The sequence below is a fragment of the Podarcis pityusensis genome (assembly GCF_964106645.2).
Source record: "Podarcis pityusensis genome assembly, chromosome: 2".
Classification (NCBI taxonomy): domain Eukaryota; kingdom Metazoa; phylum Chordata; class Lepidosauria; order Squamata; family Lacertidae; genus Podarcis; species Podarcis pityusensis.
The window spans coordinates 89,255,977-89,276,797 of record NC_138029.1 but is presented as its reverse complement, the minus strand read 5'-3'; the positions used below and the strand labels follow the sequence as shown (position 1 = coordinate 89,276,797).

General features: G+C 44.2%; 1 protein-coding gene and 1 long non-coding RNA gene across 15 annotated transcripts in view; one reads left to right on the top strand and one right to left on the bottom strand.

Annotated features, from left to right (window-relative positions):
• Positions 1–20,282, bottom strand: part of LOC308472234 (uncharacterized protein C3orf20 homolog) — a 54,514-nt gene extending 34,232 nt beyond the window's left edge. The window contains exons 1-10 of one of the 11 annotated variants that reach the window (XM_080996905.1): positions 19,941–20,242; positions 17,996–18,093; positions 15,885–16,471; positions 14,993–15,103; positions 13,138–13,266; positions 12,451–12,523; positions 10,908–11,099; positions 8,375–8,527; positions 5,755–5,875; positions 4,711–4,842 (exon numbers count right to left, since the gene is read on the bottom strand). In XM_080996905.1, coding sequence (XP_080853031.1) covers positions 4,711–4,842; positions 5,755–5,875; positions 8,375–8,527; positions 10,908–11,099; positions 12,451–12,523; positions 13,138–13,266; positions 14,993–15,103; positions 15,885–16,425 — 1,452 coding nt within the window. In that variant the 5' untranslated portion in view covers positions 16,426–16,471; positions 17,996–18,093; positions 19,941–20,242. Of the gene's footprint in view, positions 1–4,710; positions 4,843–5,754; positions 5,876–8,374; positions 8,528–10,907; positions 11,100–12,450; positions 12,524–13,137; positions 13,267–14,992; positions 15,104–15,884; positions 16,472–16,575; positions 16,738–17,995; positions 18,094–19,491; positions 19,521–19,936 lie in introns of those variants that run through there. The other 10 variants (XM_080996907.1, XM_080996909.1, XM_080996904.1 and 7 more) reach the window with 10 other exon arrangements.
• Positions 1–20,821, top strand: part of LOC308472261 — a 36,149-nt gene that overhangs the window by 6,500 nt on the left and 8,828 nt on the right. For 3 of the 4 annotated variants that reach the window (XR_013983375.1, XR_013983376.1, XR_013983377.1), the window contains exon 3: positions 15,005–15,136. This is a non-coding gene — a long non-coding RNA (uncharacterized lncRNA). Of the gene's footprint in view, positions 1–9,279; positions 9,460–15,004; positions 15,137–20,821 lie in introns of all 4 variants that reach the window. The other variant, XR_013983374.1, reaches the window with a different exon arrangement.

Below are 20,821 nucleotides of genomic sequence, written 5' to 3'. Positions count from 1 at the left end.
ATATGACACAGCACGGAAAAATAAGAATTCCTCCCTTTTTTGAGGGAAGTGGGAAATACTTGCTAGCTGACTTTATAAAGACTTGAGACAACAATTTGGGATAACATACAGTGCATCTGTGTGCAGAATTTCTTCATTATGAGTGAGAGAGAAGGCCAAATGGAGATCTTGCAACCCCCCTTCTAGGGCCCAGAGGGGGGATTGTGTGGTCTCCGGGAAGGCTGATCGATCATCAAATGACTTATATCTGTGGAATACAGTTCAGTTACATTGCAACATTGCAAACAGTATGCTCAACAATTTAACAATTAACCACATGGAAGTTACTGCGTCATTAAATTTCAAATGACAGACTTGGACAACAGCCCGGATTGGAATGATTTAACAACTTGGGAGTTGCTGCATCATGAAACTTCAAATGATAGACTTGGAACCTCAGCCCAGACTGGAAGACTGGAATGAAATCAGGAAAAGCTGCGCTGGCAAATCGACAGTTGAAAAAATATATATACATAAACAAAGCTGAACTCAATGGATGAAAGGATATATAATTTCTGACATGATTGAGAATCGCATAGCCAGGGACGGAGAACTTTAAAGTGTTAAGATCAGAATGTAGAAGATATGAGAACAACAAGAAGAAGGCAGAAACGAAGATATTGTAGACATACTTCAGAGGTCCAGACTATGGGAAGACCAGAAAAAATTAATAATTAGGACTGTAATTTGGTTGTTTTTTATTGGATTATAATTGGATTATGATTTGATGGATATGTTAATTGACTGTTTTTATTGGAAAATTATCAAAAATGTTTTTTTAAAAAATGATACTCCTTCATCCTGTGGATTGTAGTGGTACCTATGCAGTTTGTTTTATGCTTAAATGATTATTCCATTTTTAATGCTTTGTGAGAATTTACTATGTATATGCACAGGGAATGTGCAGGTGACCTTGGAACGGACAGCTCACAGAAGAACCCCGACCAAACATAAGAGGAGGCGTGTAGTGGTGATAGGGGATTCCCTACTGAGGGGAACAGAAGCAGTGATCTGTGGGCCTGACAAGATGTCTCGGGAAGTGTGCTGTCTCCCTGGGGCTAAGATCCAAGATGTAACTGAACGACTGCAAGGAATCATAAAACCCACTGACAAATACCCCTTCCTCTTGGTTCATGTGGGAACCAATGACACTGCAAGCAATAGCCTCCAGAAGATCAAAATAGACTACGAGGCTCTGGGCAGGAAATTGAAGCAATTAAATGCACAAATTGTCATCTCATCTGTCCTCCCAGTTGAACGACGTGGCCCAGGGAGAGAGGGAAAAATAGTGGAAGTGAACAGCTGGCTTCGCAAATGGTGTAAACAGGAACGGTTTGGATTCTTAGATCATGGACTGCAGTTTCTTGAAGATGGACTTCTGGCAAGCGATGGGCTGCACCTCACAATGGTTGGGAGGAATGTTTTTGCCAAAAATCTCAGAAACCTCATCAGGAGGGCTTTAAACTGACTAATGTGGGGGAGGGAGACAGTGCTCCTGAAGGTAGGAGTCTATCAATTGATGAAGATGATCATCCAAATGTCATAGACCAAATGGAGCAAACAGCATGCAGACCTAGTGGTGGGAGGAAAAAATCCTTAAATAAGAGACACAGGGGAATGATTAATGGTCTTCAATGTCTGTACACTAATGCACAAAGCATGGGAAATAAACAAGATGAGCTTGAGCTCTTGGTACAGCAAACTAAATATGACATAATAGGCATCACTGAAACCTGGTGGGATAAGTCCCACGATTGGAATGTAATAATGGGGGGATACAATCTATTTCAGAGAAACAGACCAGACAAGAAAGGAGGAGGAGTGGCGTTATATGTCAGGGATGTGTATACCTGTGAAGAGATCCAAGATTTAGAACCTCAAAGCCAAAGTGAGAGCATTTGGGTCAAAATTAAGGGAGAGAAGAATAACAGTGACCTCATTGTGGGAGTTTACTATAGATCCCCAAGCCAAACAGAGGACATAGATGATGCCTTCCTGGGACAGATGGCCAAGCATGCAAAAGGAAGGGAGATAGTAGTAATGGGGGACTTCAATTACCCGGATATTTGTTGGATGTCAAACTCAGCCAAGAGCATAAGGTCAAACAGATTCCTCACTGGCCTTGCAGACAACTTCATTGTCCAGAAAGTGGGAGAAGCAACAAGAGGAACAGCCATTTTAGATCTGGTCCTAACCAATGTGGATGACCTGGTTAGTGGGGTAGAAGTGGAAGGATCATTAGGCGCGAGTGATCATGCTCTTCTGAAGTTTACTATACAGAGGAAAGGAGCAGCCAAGCATACTAGGACTCAATTTCTTGACTTTAAGAAAGCCGACTTCATAAAACTTAGGGAAGTGCTGGGTGAGATCCCATGGACAGTAATACTAAAAGGAAAGGGAGTTCATGATGGCTGGGAGTTTGTTAAGAGGGAGATAGTAAAAGCACAACGTCAGGCAATACCAATGAGACGGAAACATGGAAGGTGCCTAAAGAAGCCAGGGTGGCTATCATATCACCCCTTAACCTATCATTTAAAAAAGAAAATTATATATTTGAACATGGCTATCAAATCTCTTCCATGTCCCTTCCGCAGCTCTTCTTCATATTCTCCTTTCACTCGTGGGAACTCCAGCTTGGTGATGTTTTTGACCCTTTTCAACAAATCAGCCCCTTTTCCATAGTCCAGACTCAACTCCATGTGGTATTTAAAAACATGTTTCAGAATCCCTCCAAAATTGAGAGCCCCCACAGCTCCAAACATCTCACGGCCCATTGCCAGACTCGGAAAGTCCAAACATCCCTGCGTAGGGATTTCCAAACCAATCCAAACTTTATCTTTCCAAATCTGGCTTTTTCCAAGTTCATTTGTCAAGTCCAAAAGCTCATGCTCCTGCAAGGCCGCAGCTCCCTCCATCTCTGGCGCCCAAGATTCAGCAACATCCTCTTCTCTCATCTGCTCTGTCAGGACGCACTCCTGTTCTAATTCCTGGGTGGGCTCCACATAGTTTCCCACTGCCTGTTCAAAAATTCTGGCCGCATTAGTCATCAAATCCATCTTCTCATTTAACTGTTGCAGTAGGGCACTTGTTTTCCAGAGAGCACACAACAGAGCCTCTGAATACATTGTCCTACAAGGTCACAAGTCCATTCCCACGACTGTAATCTGTGACAGCTGCAAGCTCCCTGGAATTAGTTACAGTTTCACAGTCTCCCTCTAGGGGGAGAACTTCTATTTGTTCTTGCAACAAAGTATCCTTTTTGAGATATTTTGTCAATATTTGTTCCTTAAAATGCGAAAGGAAACAGTGGAATCACTATGTTTCTCTTCCTTTAACTATCTGTCAAAAACGTTTGTCTCTGGTCAATGAGCTTCAAACGTCAGTCCTGACACCCCGCTCCAGGATCAGGACGGTGGAAAGTTACTTTAAACTCACTTCTGCAGGTTTAAACAGTCCGAAAAAGATCCCCCTTCTTCTCCTGCTGTCAAAGGGGGGTTCCACAATTTTAAATGATGAAATCCAATCTTTTAGAGGCGATTTTCTGAGCTCTAGTTTACGTTGTCTTTGCTTTATTCTGTCTACAAATAAACGGAAGGCTGACTTCCTGTTTAGACCTTCCCGTTTCAGTACCAAATTGAAGTAAATTTTAAGTCCAATTCCTTTCTGCACGCAAGTCCTTATTTAAAGTCCGATTGTTCAAATTTTAAGTACTCACGGGTGCTTATTTTAGAAGCCAAATTGTCCCAGGAAAAAGGCAGCGCTCTCCGGCAACGGCTATGCGGCTTCGCTCCATGGAAATAGCAGTTGACTCACAGCACCGCGCCACTTCCCCCTCTTCACTTCGGAGCCCGTTAGTAGGTTCCTTTGCAGGTTGGGGGGGCGCTAAGGGTGCCCGCCAAGTCCCATGGTCACAGGCTTCACCCGCCTGTGATTTTTAGCAGGGTCCCCGCTTCGCCGTAGCGGAAAAGACCCGTTTCACGCAGAGCTAGTCCCTCCAGTTCAGAGGGAGTCCGCCATTGCCGATGGCGCCACCCTGGAAGTCTCACCATGTTCAAATATATAAAAGGATGTCACACAGAGGAGGGAGAAAGGTTGTTTTCTGCTGCTCCAGAGAAGTGGACACGGAGCAATGGATCCAAACTACAAGAAAGAAGATTCCACCTAAACATTAGGAAGAACTTCCTGACAGTAAGAGCTGTTCGACAGTGGAATTTGCTGCCAAGGAGTGTAGTGGAGTCTCCTTCTTTGGAGGTCTTTAAGCAGAGGCTTGACAACCATATGTCAGGAGTGCTCTGATGGTGTTTCCTGCTTGGCAGGGGGTTGGACTCGATGGGCCTTGTGGTCTCTTCCAACTCTATGATTCTATGATTCTATGATTCTATGTGATTTGTATGTTAGCTGCCTTAGGAACTTACGTTGAGGAACGATTAGATAGATAGATAGATAGATGATAGATGATAGATAGATAGATAGATAGATAGATAGATAGATAGAGTCTATCACAATCTACAGTGTACGGAGGTAAGACTTTTGTATCCCAAAAAGAGAGATAACAGAAGAGGGATTGCTGCATTAGAGAAAATTAGACCTAAGACAAGTTTTCAAACGTTACTTCTAGAAATTTCCCTCAGGGTTATGAAAAAGTCAATGGTCCATGCTGTGACTTCTTACCTGCCTATCAGATTTGGATCTATGTGTGCATCCCTCTCTTACCAAAGACAAGGTGATGCTTTCACTTTGTTCGGTGAAAGTAATTGTCATTGAATTTTGATTAAGAACCTTGAGTTTTAGCTGTTCATTTATCTAAGGAATAAAAGAAGATAATGAAAGTCTTAGGGGCTGATTCACACAATTGGCATTTGCTACTGTCATCATGCTTACAGGATTGTATCCAGGGTCAGTCCTACTCAGAGCAGTCCCGTTAGTGGACATGACGGACTTCATTTCAATGAGTCTTACCTGAGTATAATTTAGTTGGGTGCAATGCAAAGTGTAAAAGCCTTCTTTCCCACATCTAAAAGTTCCCTCAACTAGCAGTGAATTTGTGGGGAAATGTTGCCCAAATTTGGGGTGCAGGCTCCACATTGTTTAGGCTTTATGTTCCTGTGATTCACACTACTGTGATTCTGATGGGGAGTTCATTATAGTACTTTATGTCCACAGCAAACTCAAGTCTTGGACAAATGGGGCATTTGAGTTCCAAGCTAGATGACATTAGTTGTGTGAGTGCACCCAACACACCATGAGCTAAGCCATGGCCTGGCTAAATGTGTTATCCAAACCTAACCTCATGGATTCTCATCCAGACAACTCACAAACAAATCTTGATTACAGCTCATGATTTATCTGGAGCAAGACAAACCACAAACCAGGGTTGAGATGACATGCTAAGCCAAACCATGTATTAGCCCCCAGCAGCACAGCAGAGGGAGGACCAAGGGAGAAGTTCAGCAGCTGTGATCTCGTCTCTGGGAACCCTCACACAAGTGAGTTTGTGGCAACTAGCCCAGTGCCTGCTGGCAGTTCTGGGATTTTTAAAATGTGCCTCTGGAAACCAGCAGGAACAAAGCATAATCTGGAATCTCTGCCTAGAATTTCTTTCAGCTAGAAGAGCACACTTTTAGAGATCTTTGTAGAATTCTAGAGACCAGCCACAGAGACAGCTATTCCAAAAATGTGAGGTGTTAGTGGATTATTGAGAGTTTCATTTGATACCTGATAGTCTAACGACTGCAGAATCTGGTTTTTGGAATACCAGCTCCAGTGCTGGGTTAAATAGCCATCCTTGTCTCTAATGCTCCCTCCTTCATTATTCATCATCAGTGCTATTGAACAGCTGGGTGAGAGAAAAACAGTTAAACTATGCAATTTAATACTAAGGGAGAAGTTGACGGGAATACATACATAATAAAGATCCTGACTGTAGCAATTGCAGTAATATTGGGAAATTCATAACAAGGAACTCAGTGGCCCAATTTTTTAATATCCTGAACTGATGTGATTGAACCATGATATTCATAGCCCACAATAGATGTTATAATACTGTTGCACACCTCCCCAGTCTCCAAGCGGTGTGAGATTCCAGAGGTTCCAGGCACTTACCCAGGGTTCATGTTTCTTTGGGAATGAGGCACAGTGGAGACTGTGGTACCTTTATGATAGAGGGTTTATTTACACACACATATACCCTGAGCCTGTGATGGAGGGGTTCACAGCATCAACACCCTCAAGGGTCTTGTTTCTCCCATAGCCAGAGCTTTAGATTCAAACAAAAGCTTGCTGCTTTACTTCTAAGTCACATCACTGCCAACTCTCAACCCTCACATTTGTCTTTTTTCTAACTACCAGCCAGCTGGGCCACTACTTTTCTCTGGTGTGGAACCTAAATCCTTGCAAGCTTTCAGAAATTATTAAAACTGACTAGTTGCATGCATTTACATCATTGCATGATTTCTTCTCCTGATGATAAGTCAGGTGGTCAGTCTAATGATCCTTTTCCTCATTCCCACAGGCACACCAGTCAGTCCCCCCCTTTTTAGGGGTCCCTACTTTCCTATGGACAAAAGAGCCTGCCAGATCAGACTAGTTAGCCCATCTAGTCCAGCACCCTGCTCTCACAGAGGCCTCCCAGAGGCCTGTGCAAAATCCTCAAGCAGCACCCAAGCACCAGAACACTCTCCCCTCCTGTGGTTTTCAGCAACTGGTATTCAAATGCATTGCTGCCTCCAGCCATGGCCTCTTTAACCCTGGCCTCTCAGTTTCCTCAGATCTCTCTATAGCTGCTGTGCTTTTGTTCTGGTTGCTCTTTACTCCACAGGAAATACGTGTAACTGTTTCTGGCCTGCCCCTGTCTGGCTGCAGAAATATGTTAGTCCCCCCCCCCTCCAATCCCCTTTCCAAATCCTCATCACTCCAATGACCTTTTTCTCCCTGAGCAGTGCCATGTAGCGTAACCATTAGTTACACCCAGTGGGGTTATGCTTTTAACATCTGCCATTAGCAGCTTCCTATATCACACGCTTTAAAGACTGAGAAGTGAGATAATTAATTAATCCTCCCATATAAAAGGAATGATGGATGCAAATCATGACAATAAATGACCAGTAACAGATCTACACTACTTGGTTTTAAAAGTCTACCATGAACGATAAGGCACATTTGATTTAGTTGGGGTTATGGCCCTTGGCTTTTCCATCCATGTCACTGGCTAGTTATGTGACCTTGAGCTTTCCCTGTGTTTCTTGTTTATTCATCTGTAAAATTGAGATAATGCCTCTCTCACATGATACCTAAGAGGTCCAGGAAATGAAGGCATTTCTATAAGCACTCATTAATATCTTTATAATCCTGAAGTTACTACCACCACCCAGTCAGCAGAGGTGAATGTTCTGAGCCTATGAGACATGTGCAGGTAAAGCTATCAATATAAACAGCTTGCTCTAGATGAGCCTGGCTTGGGTCAGGATTACGGTACCCATGTGTGCTACTTTACAGAGGACAGTCCTCTCTTTGAAGGGCTTTCACAGGATGACGGTCCTCAACTAAAAGTAGTCTTCTGTTTGGGCCGTTTGGTTCAAGTCCAGTTTAAAGAAAAGCAAGCCATAAGAAGGGAGAGCAGCAGCCTTGAAACTACCCATCAGCAGTGAGGCCCTGAATAGCAGTCTGAGCAGGCACCCAGGTGAGCTGGCCACAGCCTCGCCCACTATGGTGAGATGGATTGTGGCTAACATGTGCACCTCCAGATGTTGTTATACTACAACCTCCACCATCCCTGATCATTGGCCATGGAGACTGGAGCCAGTTAGCGCTGGAGTCCAACAATGTCTGGAGGACTGATTATAGTAAATTATAGTAAAGAGTTCTAAATTCACATCTATAAATGTGTAAATTATATGCACATTTGCGACCTTTCTGGTGGTGCCCATCCTTTTTGGCCTAAGCAGTGATGCCCATGTGGTGGAGCAGTAGTGACGTCGAGGCATGCATGTGCACCAGTGAGAGTGCCAGATCAGCAGTGTCAGCCCCACCCATTCACCCGCACAGCCTCAAGACTTTTCTAGGTAAGCAGAAGCAATGCCAGTGCCAGTTGTAAACAACTGAGCCAAGGTCAGTATAATTCAATGTGGGTTGTTGGTTTTTTAAAAAAGTAATCTCTCAGTATGCTTTCACCACTGTTTTGAAGGTGCTGCTCCCTTCTTGTTTAGACATTTGGAAATAAGGAGAGTCCTACTGGATCAGGCCAATGGCCCATCTAACATCAGTACCCAGAATCCACTGGGTACTCAGCTGTTGCACTTTTTCCCGCACCAACCCCTGACCAATAAGTGACACTCACCTGGCCTTGAAGCAATAGCGTATCCACGAATGGCCCTGAGACGTAATTGTACCTAGAAGCGTTTGACTAGGAGCATCCTGAAACAGAAGGGTGATGGTTTTTCCTACACAGCATATGGGAAACTGGTAGACGGCAACACTTCCTGATGGGTAACTTTGACATGGGTCAAGTAATATCACACTTTTTTAGAAAGAAAAAGAAAAGAAATGCATTTATCTAGTTATCCGTTGTGGGAACTTGTATTATTACAAGTTCACTCAGCTGGATCTTTGATGAGGGCTGTTTTCAGTGTTACAACTAAGACAAACTTGAGCAACAAACTGTAGGAACTGCCTTAAGGCAAGTCCTCAAATTACCAGCTTCTTAATACTAAGGTCATATCCAGTGCTTTTAAAATAAAATAAAATAAAATAAAATAAAATAAAATAAAATAAAATAAAATAAAATAAAATAATAAATAAATAAGGTGTTGGCACTCACCATGAAGTTGTTACAGTAACTGCACACTTTTAACGTTGGGGGGGGGGATAGTACTACGTGCCCTTGAGCACTCCTAGAAAAAAAACCACACTGGGCATATCTCTGAATTATAAGGTCTATGGTTCTGATTTACTCTTGCGTCCTGACTACTGGCTTCCTCCTCTAACCAGCTCCTTGTTTCCTGCAACTGATTCACCCTAGCCTTTTGCCCATGGCCTGGTAGTGGGGGGGGGGAGGGCACGGGGCGGGCGGGGAGGAATCACTTTAAAGTCCCTGCAAGTGCAAAACTAACACAATTAATTAGCCTCTTCTGATGCACTAGCTTTCCCCATGAAGGGAGATTAGCAAGTGCGTACTCTATATCTGAAATCATTGTCCTCATCATTCTAGGGCTTTTTGCCTTCTTGTATCATTTTCATATGCAGATCCTTGCCAAACTGCCAGTAGTGAAGTTTTATTCAAGGCTTCTGAGTGTCTGATGGAGCATAAGGTGCCTCTGTCTGTGAAGCAATCTGCCTCAGAGGAGTTATTTCCCTGACATGTTCATAAGCACCGCAGCAAGGAAAAGAATCTATTAGCCAAAGTGATCGGCTAGAAAAAAGGGGGTATGTAAAGGTCTCAAAATGAGGCTTTTGTGTTTAACGCACTGTGTTAGAAAACGGAGACTGACAAATGGAGTCAATTGAACTACAGAACTGATCTGAAAGCCTGCACTGTCAGAGTCTTTCATTCTTAATTCCCAGTTTGGTGGAAAGATCAAATGGAGCATGTGCTTCTGTGAAACAACTCCAAATGAACTGCAGCCAAGGGGCTGTCAAGGAAGTTTGGGGAGGGAGGGAGAGAAGAGAAAGCAAGAGTGCAAAGGATTTGAAATAGCTTAGCTCTATGCTCTTGCAATGCAAGCAGAGAGGCTTCAGCAGCACCAGCTAAGCTAGCAGTACTTGAATTACATCACCCCCTTGATTTTTTGTGCCATTGCTCCCTTAGCTACTGATCTTAGAAGGCTACAGTGCAGCCATTATTTGGCTGGCATTGGGGGGGGGGAGAGATTCTTGGAGTGTGGCTGTAGATCTCATTAAGGCTCTCTCCTCTGACCTCTTTTCCTGCCCTCAAATTTGGGGTACGGTAAAGTGACATCCCACAGAAAGTGAGTCCGTGTCCTCTGCAAGCCCCCACACAACAGGGATGAGGGGATTTCTGATAGTTTCTCATTCTGTGGGTTTGCTCTGTCCTAAATTCTACAGCTCTCAGATGCCAACTTCATTAGGAATCTCAAATTAATTTCAGAACTGGACTGGGACACTTTGCTGCATCTTTTCTTCCACTCACTCATTTGCATCCTTACATCCACAAGTGCAATGAAATCCCCCCTTCCCTCCCCCTTTGTGCAGCCCCCACCGCCAAATCTACTCTGGGTTCCCCCCAAGTGGTACCTGGTGCCTATTGGTGCTGGTAGGGTAGAAGGCAAGGAGACCAACAGCAGGTGGCACTAGAGACAATGACAGGCAGAGCCGCTCCTGACTCATTGATTGTAACAAGGCAAGCAAACAAGGGCAGACTCAGGTTGGTGGGGCACCGCCTCATTGGACCTCATGAAGCAGCCTCCACTGGCTTCCCCCATCACTCTTTGAAGGAAGCCCTGCCCCATTTGTCCTGCGAGGCCAAGCCATGTCCGCCTACCCTGTGCCTGATGTCAAAAACAGTGGTGTCATGTGTGGAGCAGGTTAAGATGTAATGTGCCAAAGCAAGGACTGCTGATCAGCTGGTCAGTGGCCCTTGCAAAGCCCAGTGCATCACGCCCGGTGCAGTTCTTTGCCGCAAGCCCCACAATCAGCTGACCTGTAAATATTCCACTCCAGCACAGGTTTGGCTTACAGAGATAAACTGAACACTCTAGACTCATTAAAAGTCTGAAAAAAACTGCTAATCAAGAAGCCACACTGAATTTTGTAGGTGCACTCAGAAGAAGCCTAATCCCTGTACAGTAGGGATGGAAAAGAACAACCACCAATCCTATTTCCCAAACTCGTTCCCCATACATTCCTAAGGATACAACATCAGGGATGTTCCATCAGGAAAGGAAAAGAAGAACTTCTTCCCTTTCATACGACGGACCTCGGTAGCTATTAGGGACACTGAAGCCCTTTTCAAGGCCTGAGATGGTGATCTGTGGATTGTCATGTAATTTCTCAGGATTAGGGGCCTCGTATGGCCTTTTGTTATGGCTGCATTCCTCTCTTCCGCTCTAAAAGGAACAGAAACAACAGCAGTGTCTCTTATTAGACACCTGTGTGTCAGCAGAGTTGGAACTTCAGTAGCTTTTTTTAGTTAGTTAGTTAGTTAGTTAGTTAGTTTACCACCTTTCATCCAAAGATCACGGGGCGAGGGGGGGGGGATAAAAATACAAAATGAAATCACAAAATACATAATAAAACAAAAACAAATTGATGTCATTCTCAGGATAATTTTTTTCAATAGCTCTCATGTTCGGGCTGCCAGCAACTTTACAGAGTAAAATAAATGAAAGGGGCTGAAACTTAGAATTAATTCACACATACGTAAGTGCCACTTGGGAGAGGGAGTCTGAAAGGAATGAGCAGGAGGGGGCCCCAACACAGCAGGGCTGGCTGGCTACATTTTCAAGAAAAGGCAACATCCACACAATACATTTAAAGCACTATCATACCACTTTATCACTCATGACTCCCCACAAAGAATCCTGGAAAATGTAGTTTGTTAAGGGTGCTGAAGGTGGTTAGGAGACCCTGTTCCCCTCACAGAGTTACAATTCCCAGAAGGGTTTAACAGCCAAAGACTTTTATGAGTGAACTCTGGGAACTGTAGCTCTGTGAGGGAAACGGGTCTCCTAACAACTCTGGGCACCCTTAACAAACTACACTTCCCAATATCCTTTGAGGGAAGGCATGAGGCCTGTGACTGTTTAAGTGGAATGCAAGTGAACATAAGAAGAACCTGCTAGATCAGGCCACGGGCCCATCTAGTCCAGGATACTGTTCTCATAGTGGCCAACCAGATGGCTGTGGGAAACCCTCAAGTAGGAACCCAGCACAAATGCACTCTCGCCTTCTGTGCTGTCCAGCAACTGGTATTCAGATGCATTACTGCACTTGGTAACTAGTGGTGTGGATGGGGCCTAACTGAGTAATACACATTTCCGTCTAAAGATGAGGTAGCCCTAAGACCATTCATTCCAGAGTCAGTAATGGCCGAAATGTTTTGAGCTAAGTTTGAGTTAGGTTTGAGCTACAGTTGGGCTGTGGTGGGTCTAAAAACATTGTTGGCTACCGGTGAAAATCCCCATTTTTGTATGTATAAAACCCACTGATCAATCCCTGTCCTCTTCAAGTAAGTCTCTCATGGTGCAGGGTAAGGAAAGGCCAGTTCCTGAGTCTCTGGAGAGCTACTGCCAACCAGAGAACCAAATACACGCCTAGATGGACTCTATATAAAACATCTGTCTACATATCATCCCACCGCAGATGTGGGGTTGCGTGCTGAGCTTTCGACCTATTAAAATAACCCATGAGATTACCCTATAAAGGTGTGTTGTATCCTAAACATTTGAAGATGCTTACATAGTCCGGCAAATTTCTCGGAGCAACTCCCTAGCTTCAGGACACGGGTCAAGTCTCTCATCATAAGCTTTACCTGGAAAACATACATACATACATACATACATACATACATACATATATATATGTATATATATATATGGAAAGAGCTCTCCTAAAGTCTTCCTGTAAATCCGTCAAATATTAAATTTTATTCAATACAGCCTACTGGATACTTTTGACATTTCCACATGGTGTTTTTGTAAGTTGCAAATAGCCTTTTGTACATTATACTTCACATCACTTTATCAAAACTGGAAGTCAGAATTCATTATTAAATTCTTTGCACTCACCAGTAAATCTCTCTCTCTCTCTCTCTCTCTCACACACACACACACACACACTCTCTCTCTCTCTCTCACACACACACACAACCTCTCTGTTTGTTTATAGGTAAATAGCCACGTGGATAGCCCTACTGTACCAGCTCAATAGCCCAGTTACACTAATGACTGCTACACCATGGTTATGTTGGCATATTATAGTCATGATCCTGTGCTCCTCCAGCAGTAAAGTCAAATGCAAAATGCTACCAGTATCTACATGGGCTAACACAGCAACAGCATTGCAACATGGGCTCCCATAGCATCTGTGGAAACTCTGCCCTACGGAGCATTTAGTATTCTCTGATTTTCTAGAAATTGTATCTACCTGTGCTCTTTTGCTGCTTGGTGTCTTTCATAGACAATTGAAAGCAAAGACAGTTCATTGACATTTGCTGTATAAGCTGGGTGGTGGAAGAAATAGGAATCGCTGGAAGTATTGGTGCCATACCACGTCCTGCAGCAATAAAACACGAACTGATGAGTTAAGAATTCCTTTCAATTTCAGATTGTTTTAAAAATGAAAACACTCTGGAGAGCAGGAAGTAAAATACCTCAGAGGTACCACATCTGTGAAGAAAACCTGAAATGGCAACCAAAATGGGCAGCCTGATGGAGCAGCTGCTTCAGGAGGAAAGCTTACAATGTTTGGGGCTTTTTAGTTCAGAGCAGAGACATGATAGAAATTATGTATGTACAGAAAATGGAAAGAGAAAGGTTCTTCTCCCTCTCCTAACATACGAACTCAGGGGCGTTCAGTAACGCTGAATGTTGGAAGATTCAACTCACACAAAACAAAGTACATCTTCACACACTGCAAAATAAAACTGTTAAGGGTGCAGAAAGTTATTAGGAGATCCTCATTCTCCTCACAGAGCTACAATTCTCAGAGTGGTTTAACAATCCAGTTAGATCGTGGAATTGTTCTATCACGCATTTCAATTGTGAGTGGATATTTTATAATTGATTTTGTTCTTGTAGGCTGCTTAGGAAGCCATTTGGGCATGTAAGTAGTATATATATATAAATTACCGTATTTTTCGCTCTATAACACGCACCCGACCATAACACGCACATAGATTTTAGAGGAGGAAAACAAGAAAAAAAATATTCTAAACGAAACAGTGGATGTATGATTTTTGTGGTTCATGCTGTGGCCACAGACATGTGATCTGACGGTGAGTTTGAGGTAGCCCAATGGAAAAATCCTGAGGATCCATGTGGATCCATGCTTTGTAACCACGTTTTTGCACCACTGCGGCCCCAGGCAACAGTGGGTGCGTGATTTTTGGGGTGCAAGCTGTAGCCATGGACATGCTATGTGATCTGATGGTGAATTTGGGGTGACCTAGTGCAAAAATCCTGAGGATCCATGTGGATCCGTGCTTTGTAACCACGTTTTAAGTGGGGAGGGAAGGAAAAGCACTCAAGGGACAAGGAACACGCGTGGGGTGGGTGGAGAAGGATGCTGTTAATAATGCAGAAGAGGGGTATAAGAGGAGAAGCAAGCAGGCTCTGCTTCTCTCCCTCCTCCCCGGCTCACTGAAAAACTTTGCTGCTATTTAGCCAGCTGAGTGGGGAGGAGAGAGGGACAGAGAGCCTGCTTGCTTTAAAGGAGCCAACCGGACAGGAGCCGCTTACACGTGTAAGCGGCTCCTCTCCTCTCCCGCTTTGCTCCTTTAAAGCAAGCAGGCTCTCTGTTCCTCTCTCCTCCCCACTCAGTGGCTCTTCTCCCACTTTGCTGTTTCAAAGCGAGCCACGGAGGAGGGAAGGAAGGGGAACCATGGATCCTCTGCTCACGACTGCAGCAGGTCCCCCCACCATCCGTAGGCATTCGCTCCATAACACGCACAGACATTTCCCCTTACTTTCTAGGAGAAAAAAAGTGAGTGTTATGGAGCAAAAAATACGGTAATAAATAAGAATAAAATAACGTAAGAATAAAATATGCTGGCCTGGACTCTGCCACCTCATTCACATCTTGTTCTGGTGCATGAATACACCAAGGCCTCAGCCCAAGTGTTCTTGCTACCATACCCACTCGTTGGCCCATCTTCTTGGCACACGCAAAACTCCTGAGAACAAAAGCATTTCCAGCTGCAAAGGAGACTAGAGTATAAACAGTTAAAGGAGTGGTGCTATCACAGGGTCCAAACACCTGACAACACTGTTTCTTCCCCAACCTCTCCTCCTAGGTTCTTTGGGTGTGAATTCAGCTGCATCTTCACGTGTTTTCGGGATCAGATTTTGGCCACCTTCCAAAAACCTCCTTGCAATCTCCTCAACACTGGGGCCTGGGAAGGAGACATGATGGTTAGAAATTAAAGGTAATATTTGAACAATTGGGGTGTACATTTAGATAGATATAGATATTAAAGCAGCTACCATGCATAAAATAAGAAAAGTGTGTGTTCATAGCGGCAGCGGAATGTAATTTCCCATTAACCAGTGTGATTAACTGCAGATAAAAAATGCTGCTGAGTGAAACCATTGGTCCCACTACCTTGGTGTTGTTTAATTGGAAGCAGTTTCCCAAGGTTTCTGTTATTATTACCAAGCACTTGTTATTATTAGTGGGAGAAGCCAGAGATTGAACCTAGAACCTCAAAGCAAGAATGAAAGCACTAGCCCAAACAAATCTGGCCTCTTTACAGTCCCATGTCAAAAAATTGCATATAATTCATGAATGCTAACTCAGCCTCTGAGTGCTAGCTCAGCCCAACTCAGATCTTACAGATTTCATCCTGTATACTCAAATATAAGGCAAAAGGTGACAGGGTCTGCCCATGCAACACACATGTTCAGATATTTGCAATGTGCCTACATTCACACAAGGGTACATGAGAAGGCAATAATCCACATCACCAGGAACCCTGGTTTTTGGTGTTTCCAACTGCAGGGACCATAGCATGTACTGGTAAGCACATGACAGATATGTGCTGCCTTCCACAACACTCAGTTTCATCCTGGAGGATGGTGCCTACTTGTCTGATAACGTTCAGGATTTCCAAAGAGATTACTAAATTCTGTGTGTAAATTGAAGCTGGCAGGAACACTTAGTTTAGATGATCTCACCAGCAGCTGCTTCAATCATTAGTTTCATCTTCATCTTCAAGAGTTCAGTGAGGAGATGGACAGACCGTTTTTGGAATTTGAGAAGCATCTGTTGGTCTTCAGATGAAGGGGTCACATAATTCGCTTTTAACCTTGAGGGTGTTGGACCCACCTTCTGAGCTCTTGAAGTAGGAGTGGAGGAAATATCAGCGTCCTCCGTGGAAGCAAACTTGACCACAGGACAATATAAACCAGCAAATGATTTTCTCGGTGGTGTCACCAGGAGCTCATCCCATGTAAACTCAAAGATATTCTTGACCCCTCGTGGCACATGGAAGCCCATTTTCCGCCAAAGGATAAGCATTTGTACCATGTCTGCCAGAACTCTTGGTGCCTTGGCTTTGATTTGTGCATAGTCTACACTTTTCACTGGGGAGGCCCTTGGGCTGGGCTTCTGGTCAGCCTTTTGGTCACCCTTGTGATCAGTCTTTTGGTCTCCTTTGGAGCTACCCTTTGAGTCGCCTCTTTGGTCAGTCTTTGTGTCTGGTTTTGGGTCATTCATATCACCACTTCACCTATTCCATGGGCTAGAGTTGATGTGAGGAGATCTTTAAAAAAATGTGGTGGAGAAGAATGTGTTATTGTGTTATGAATGCCTTCTACAGCTAGCACTAACACTACTTCACTCATATTTATTTCATTTATATCCCACCTTCCTTCCAGAGAGCTCAGGGAAGCATGCCTAGGGTTCCCAGATGGTATTCTATTCACATCAGCCAGATTTGCTTCCACAAGATTTCTGCATCTTTCAGAGCACACCCTGGGACCCACATGGAACTTGGTCCTTTTCCAGAGGACCTGCACTCTACAATAGCTAAACAAAAAAATGTGGTGTACAAGAAGAGGTTAGGGTTTGCCAAATGGATATTAGGGACAGGACAGGGAAGATTCAGGTGACAGAAGGGGCATAAACTAGATTTGGATCATCAAGAAATGGTTTGCTAGAGGAGGAAAGTATGTTGATTGACAAAGAGAAGTGCATTCTAGACAGATAAACAAATATAAATGTTTTGATTAGGGGTGTCTGTTATTTGAGATTTTATTTAGCTTGGGTCAAACCAACCTAGATTGTAATCTTTACAGGACTCTTACAAAGTGGAAGCCTTTCCGAATCATTTGCTTTTTGACCCTGGGAAGACTATGCAACTATCCCCAGCCCAACCAGGTTATTTGTCAATACTGCGGACTCATTTCTAGAAAATGCCTTTTTCCCCAAGGCTTTTGAATCACCATATTCACCACTCTGAGTTCCTTGGAGGATGAGCAGGAAGCACACGTATAGGAAACAGCTAGATAAAATGTGTGTGTGAGGGGGGTGGGAGCTCAAATTTGGCCATCTCTCCTAGAGTCAAGCTGGGACGTGGATGGCGCTGTGGGTTAAACCACAGAGCCTAGGACTTGCCGATCAGAAGGTCGGCAGTTCGAATCCCCGCGACGGGGTGAGCTCCTGTTGCTCGGTCCCTGCTCCTGCCAACCTAGCGGTTCGAAAGCATGTCAAAGTGCATGTAGATAAATAGGTACCACTCCGGCGGGAAGGTAAACGGCGTTTCCATGCGCTGCTCTGGTTCGCCAGAAGCAGCTTAGTCATGCTGGCCACATGACCCGGAAGCTGTATGCCGGCTCCCTTGGCCAATAAAGCAAGATGAGCACCGCAACCCCAGAGTCGTCCGCGACTGGACCTAATGGTCAGGGGTCCCTTTACCTTTTACCTAGAGTCAAGCTACCCATCTGCAGCAAGGCTTCCACCATATGGAGGTAGGAATGCTGCTTTAGAAGGTCCCAAGCACAAATGCCTCATGCTTAAAGAAAGCCTGCTGTGATAGCTCAGATGGTAGAGCATGAGACTCTTAATCTCAGGGTCCTGGGTTCAAACCCCATGTTTGGCAATAGATAGCTGCATTGCAGGGGGTTGGACTAAAATGATCCGCATGGTCCCTTAAGAGTCTATGATTCTGTGCATGGTGAAAACAATTCACAGGCTTTGGTCGTTTGGTTCCATCTACAGCCCTCATACCAGTCATACGCTTTTTGGTGCAACCGAGAGATTAACCAGTAGATTAAGCACACACAACCTTTTCTGTTTCACTTAGCTCTTTCTTCAGCAGTCAACAGGTATATTAAAGCTCAGCTCCAGGTTACAGTTTGAAGACTGTGACATGAAATGAACCAGCTGTAACGAAGGAGAACAGGATGTGCATCTCTTCTGCTTTCTTAAAATTTAATCTAGAGATATGTATAAACTGTGGGTCCAATTCAGTCAAGCCACACTTAGAACCACTTTGTTCCGGTACTCTTAGAAATACATCTTAAAAGAAACTGACTGCAGTGGCCTAAAGACAGAAGCTGGCACAGCAGGCTTGAAGGACAAAAAATGAACTGAGTTATCATGTATAATTGAAAAGGCTATGAGAATTAAAACATGGAATTCAAGAGAGATTAAAACTTCCCAGCATAAGCAGGCAGCCATGCTTGTTTTTATTGCCCCTATGTTCACCAATGAGAAGTCCAAAAATAGTCCCAGGCATTTCAAGTGTGACAGATAAATTACCCTTGATTTAATTAGAAAATGCATCTGAAGCACTTTCTTAATTACAAAGTAAACTTTCAGCTGGAACTAATAAACTGTCAGTCTAAGTTTTATGGAAGTTGAGGTTTCTACGGCTAGCTAGAGGCTAATACCCTCTGCAGAGGAATGGCTAATTAAGTTCAGCCTCCTTCTCACACAAGCCAGCTCGGTAGAGACTTCTTTGCGCTCATTTAGGGGTTGCTTTGCGATCTCAAATGGAAAGAAGCAACCAACATATTAGACGGGCTGTCCAGTCTACCCACCTGAACCACAAGAAGACAACATGGTTCCCTCCAGATGCTGTGGACTACAACCATAATAATTTTATTATTTGTACCCCGCCCATCCGACTGCGTTGCCCCAGCCACTTTGGGCAGCTTCCAACTGATATAAAATCACAATAAAACATCCCTTTACAGGTGTCTTCTAAAAGTTGTGTAGTTATTTATCTACTCTGCTTCTTATGTACAACTCTCATCATCCCTGGTCAGCATGAAGAAAGTCTTCTCAGTGGTGGGTCTTCACCATTGGAATGCAGTCTCTAGGGAGGCCCACCTGGTACCCTCACTTCTACCATTCAGACACCAGGCAAAAACAGGGGAGGCTGGTCCATTAGGGGAATGGGTTGCTGTCCCAACCTCCATCTGCCCTTAGCCCAACCCCACCTGCTTTCCTACTAATGAGTCCAGGTGGTGTCACTGTCATCTTCTTCCTACTTAGCCTCAGTGTTGCTGTTGTAGAACTCAAGAGGGAGATGGCAGCAGCCAAAACTGGAATTAGCTAGCTATCCTTGTGAGTGGCTCAGGCTCCATCTACTGTTGGTCTCCCTGCTTTCTCTCCCCCCCCCAACAGCCCTAATTTACCATCTCTGATTGGACAGTTGCTGTGTCAACCCAGGGATCATAAATTTATGGTGAAGGTGTGGGATGGAAATGTTGTAAACAAGCTAATAAATGCTATTGTCCTTTAAAAAACACACAAAATATTGCCCCTCCTCCATACCTGATAAGCACAATTACTGCATTTTGAAGAGTGTGCCGTCTGCCCAGTCTCTACAGTTAGACTGGGAAGAACCAGATGGTCAGTTCTACTTCTGACTAGGGATAAGCATGCAGGAAGCCAGCATAATTTTTATTTTATTTTTAAAATGCATTTGTATCCCACCCTTCCTCTAAAGGAGGTCAAAGTGGCGTATATAGTTCTCCTTCTCCCCCATTTTATCCATGCAGCAACCCTGTGAGGCAGGCTAGGCTGAGAGACAGCGATTGGCCCAAGTTGAGCTTTGCAGCTGAGTGGGGATTTGAACCCTGGTCTCTCAGGTCTTATTCTGATGGGCCCTAGATGGTTTGGAATGCGTGTGAGATAGATAGATAGATAGATAGATAGATAGATAGATAGATAGATAAACAATGAACTTCAATGCTTTCAGTGAAATGCTTTGGATTACCTACTGTTAGCCGCAGATGTTCCAAGAGTCGCAGCAGCACAGTTGAAAGTTGTTGGTGATGCTGCACATTCCATATGACATGCCCATTCTTGCATCATAATAGGAGAGAGCACTGTTATGTAGATTCTCACAGTGAGGTTCAGGCCACTTACGCAAGGCCACTCTGGGCAAGAATGAGCTGCAGAAGCTCAACTTGTTGTTTCTAGAACACAATGGACACTCACCCTTTCCAGGTGGGTGGTGGTTACGGCCTCTTGCTCTGTTGCCATTCTGTCAGACAGTTCTCACATGGTTGCTGGCCATTTGAGAATTCCACCGGCTGGCGTGATCTCAGGGCGGGACTTCCTGACTGAACGCCAGCTTCAAACGGGCCAATCAGAGGCTCCACCTGATGTGCAGTACCTTGCTGGCAGGCCAGGCATTGGCTGCTGCCTGCTGCCATGCCCGGTCAGGCAGCAACACTTTAAAAGGCCGACTGCTCTTACCTTCCACAGTGCTGTTGGCTGAAGTGCTTTTATATTGAAAATGTCAGAAGTGAAAATGAGAAGCATCATGAGATGGGGAAGGGCCAGAGCTCAGTGGCAGAGCATGTGATGATATGCATGAAAAAAACCCCACATCTTGTGCTTGCCATCTTCATGCTGGCTGGGAAGGGCTTCTGCCTAAAACCCTAGAGAGAGCAGCAAGCCTGTGTAGACATAACTGAGCAGCACCCCACATACAACTATGCTAGAAACTGAAGTCTGCAAACCATTAGCAATGCTATAAGCCACAGGGTGCCAGCTGCTGGAGTCAACCCAGATATTCCAGGGTTTCTAAAGAGATTTGTCTTTAGATTGATCTATGTTTTTCTAACACCCCTTCAAATTATTAAAGCTCCTCTTA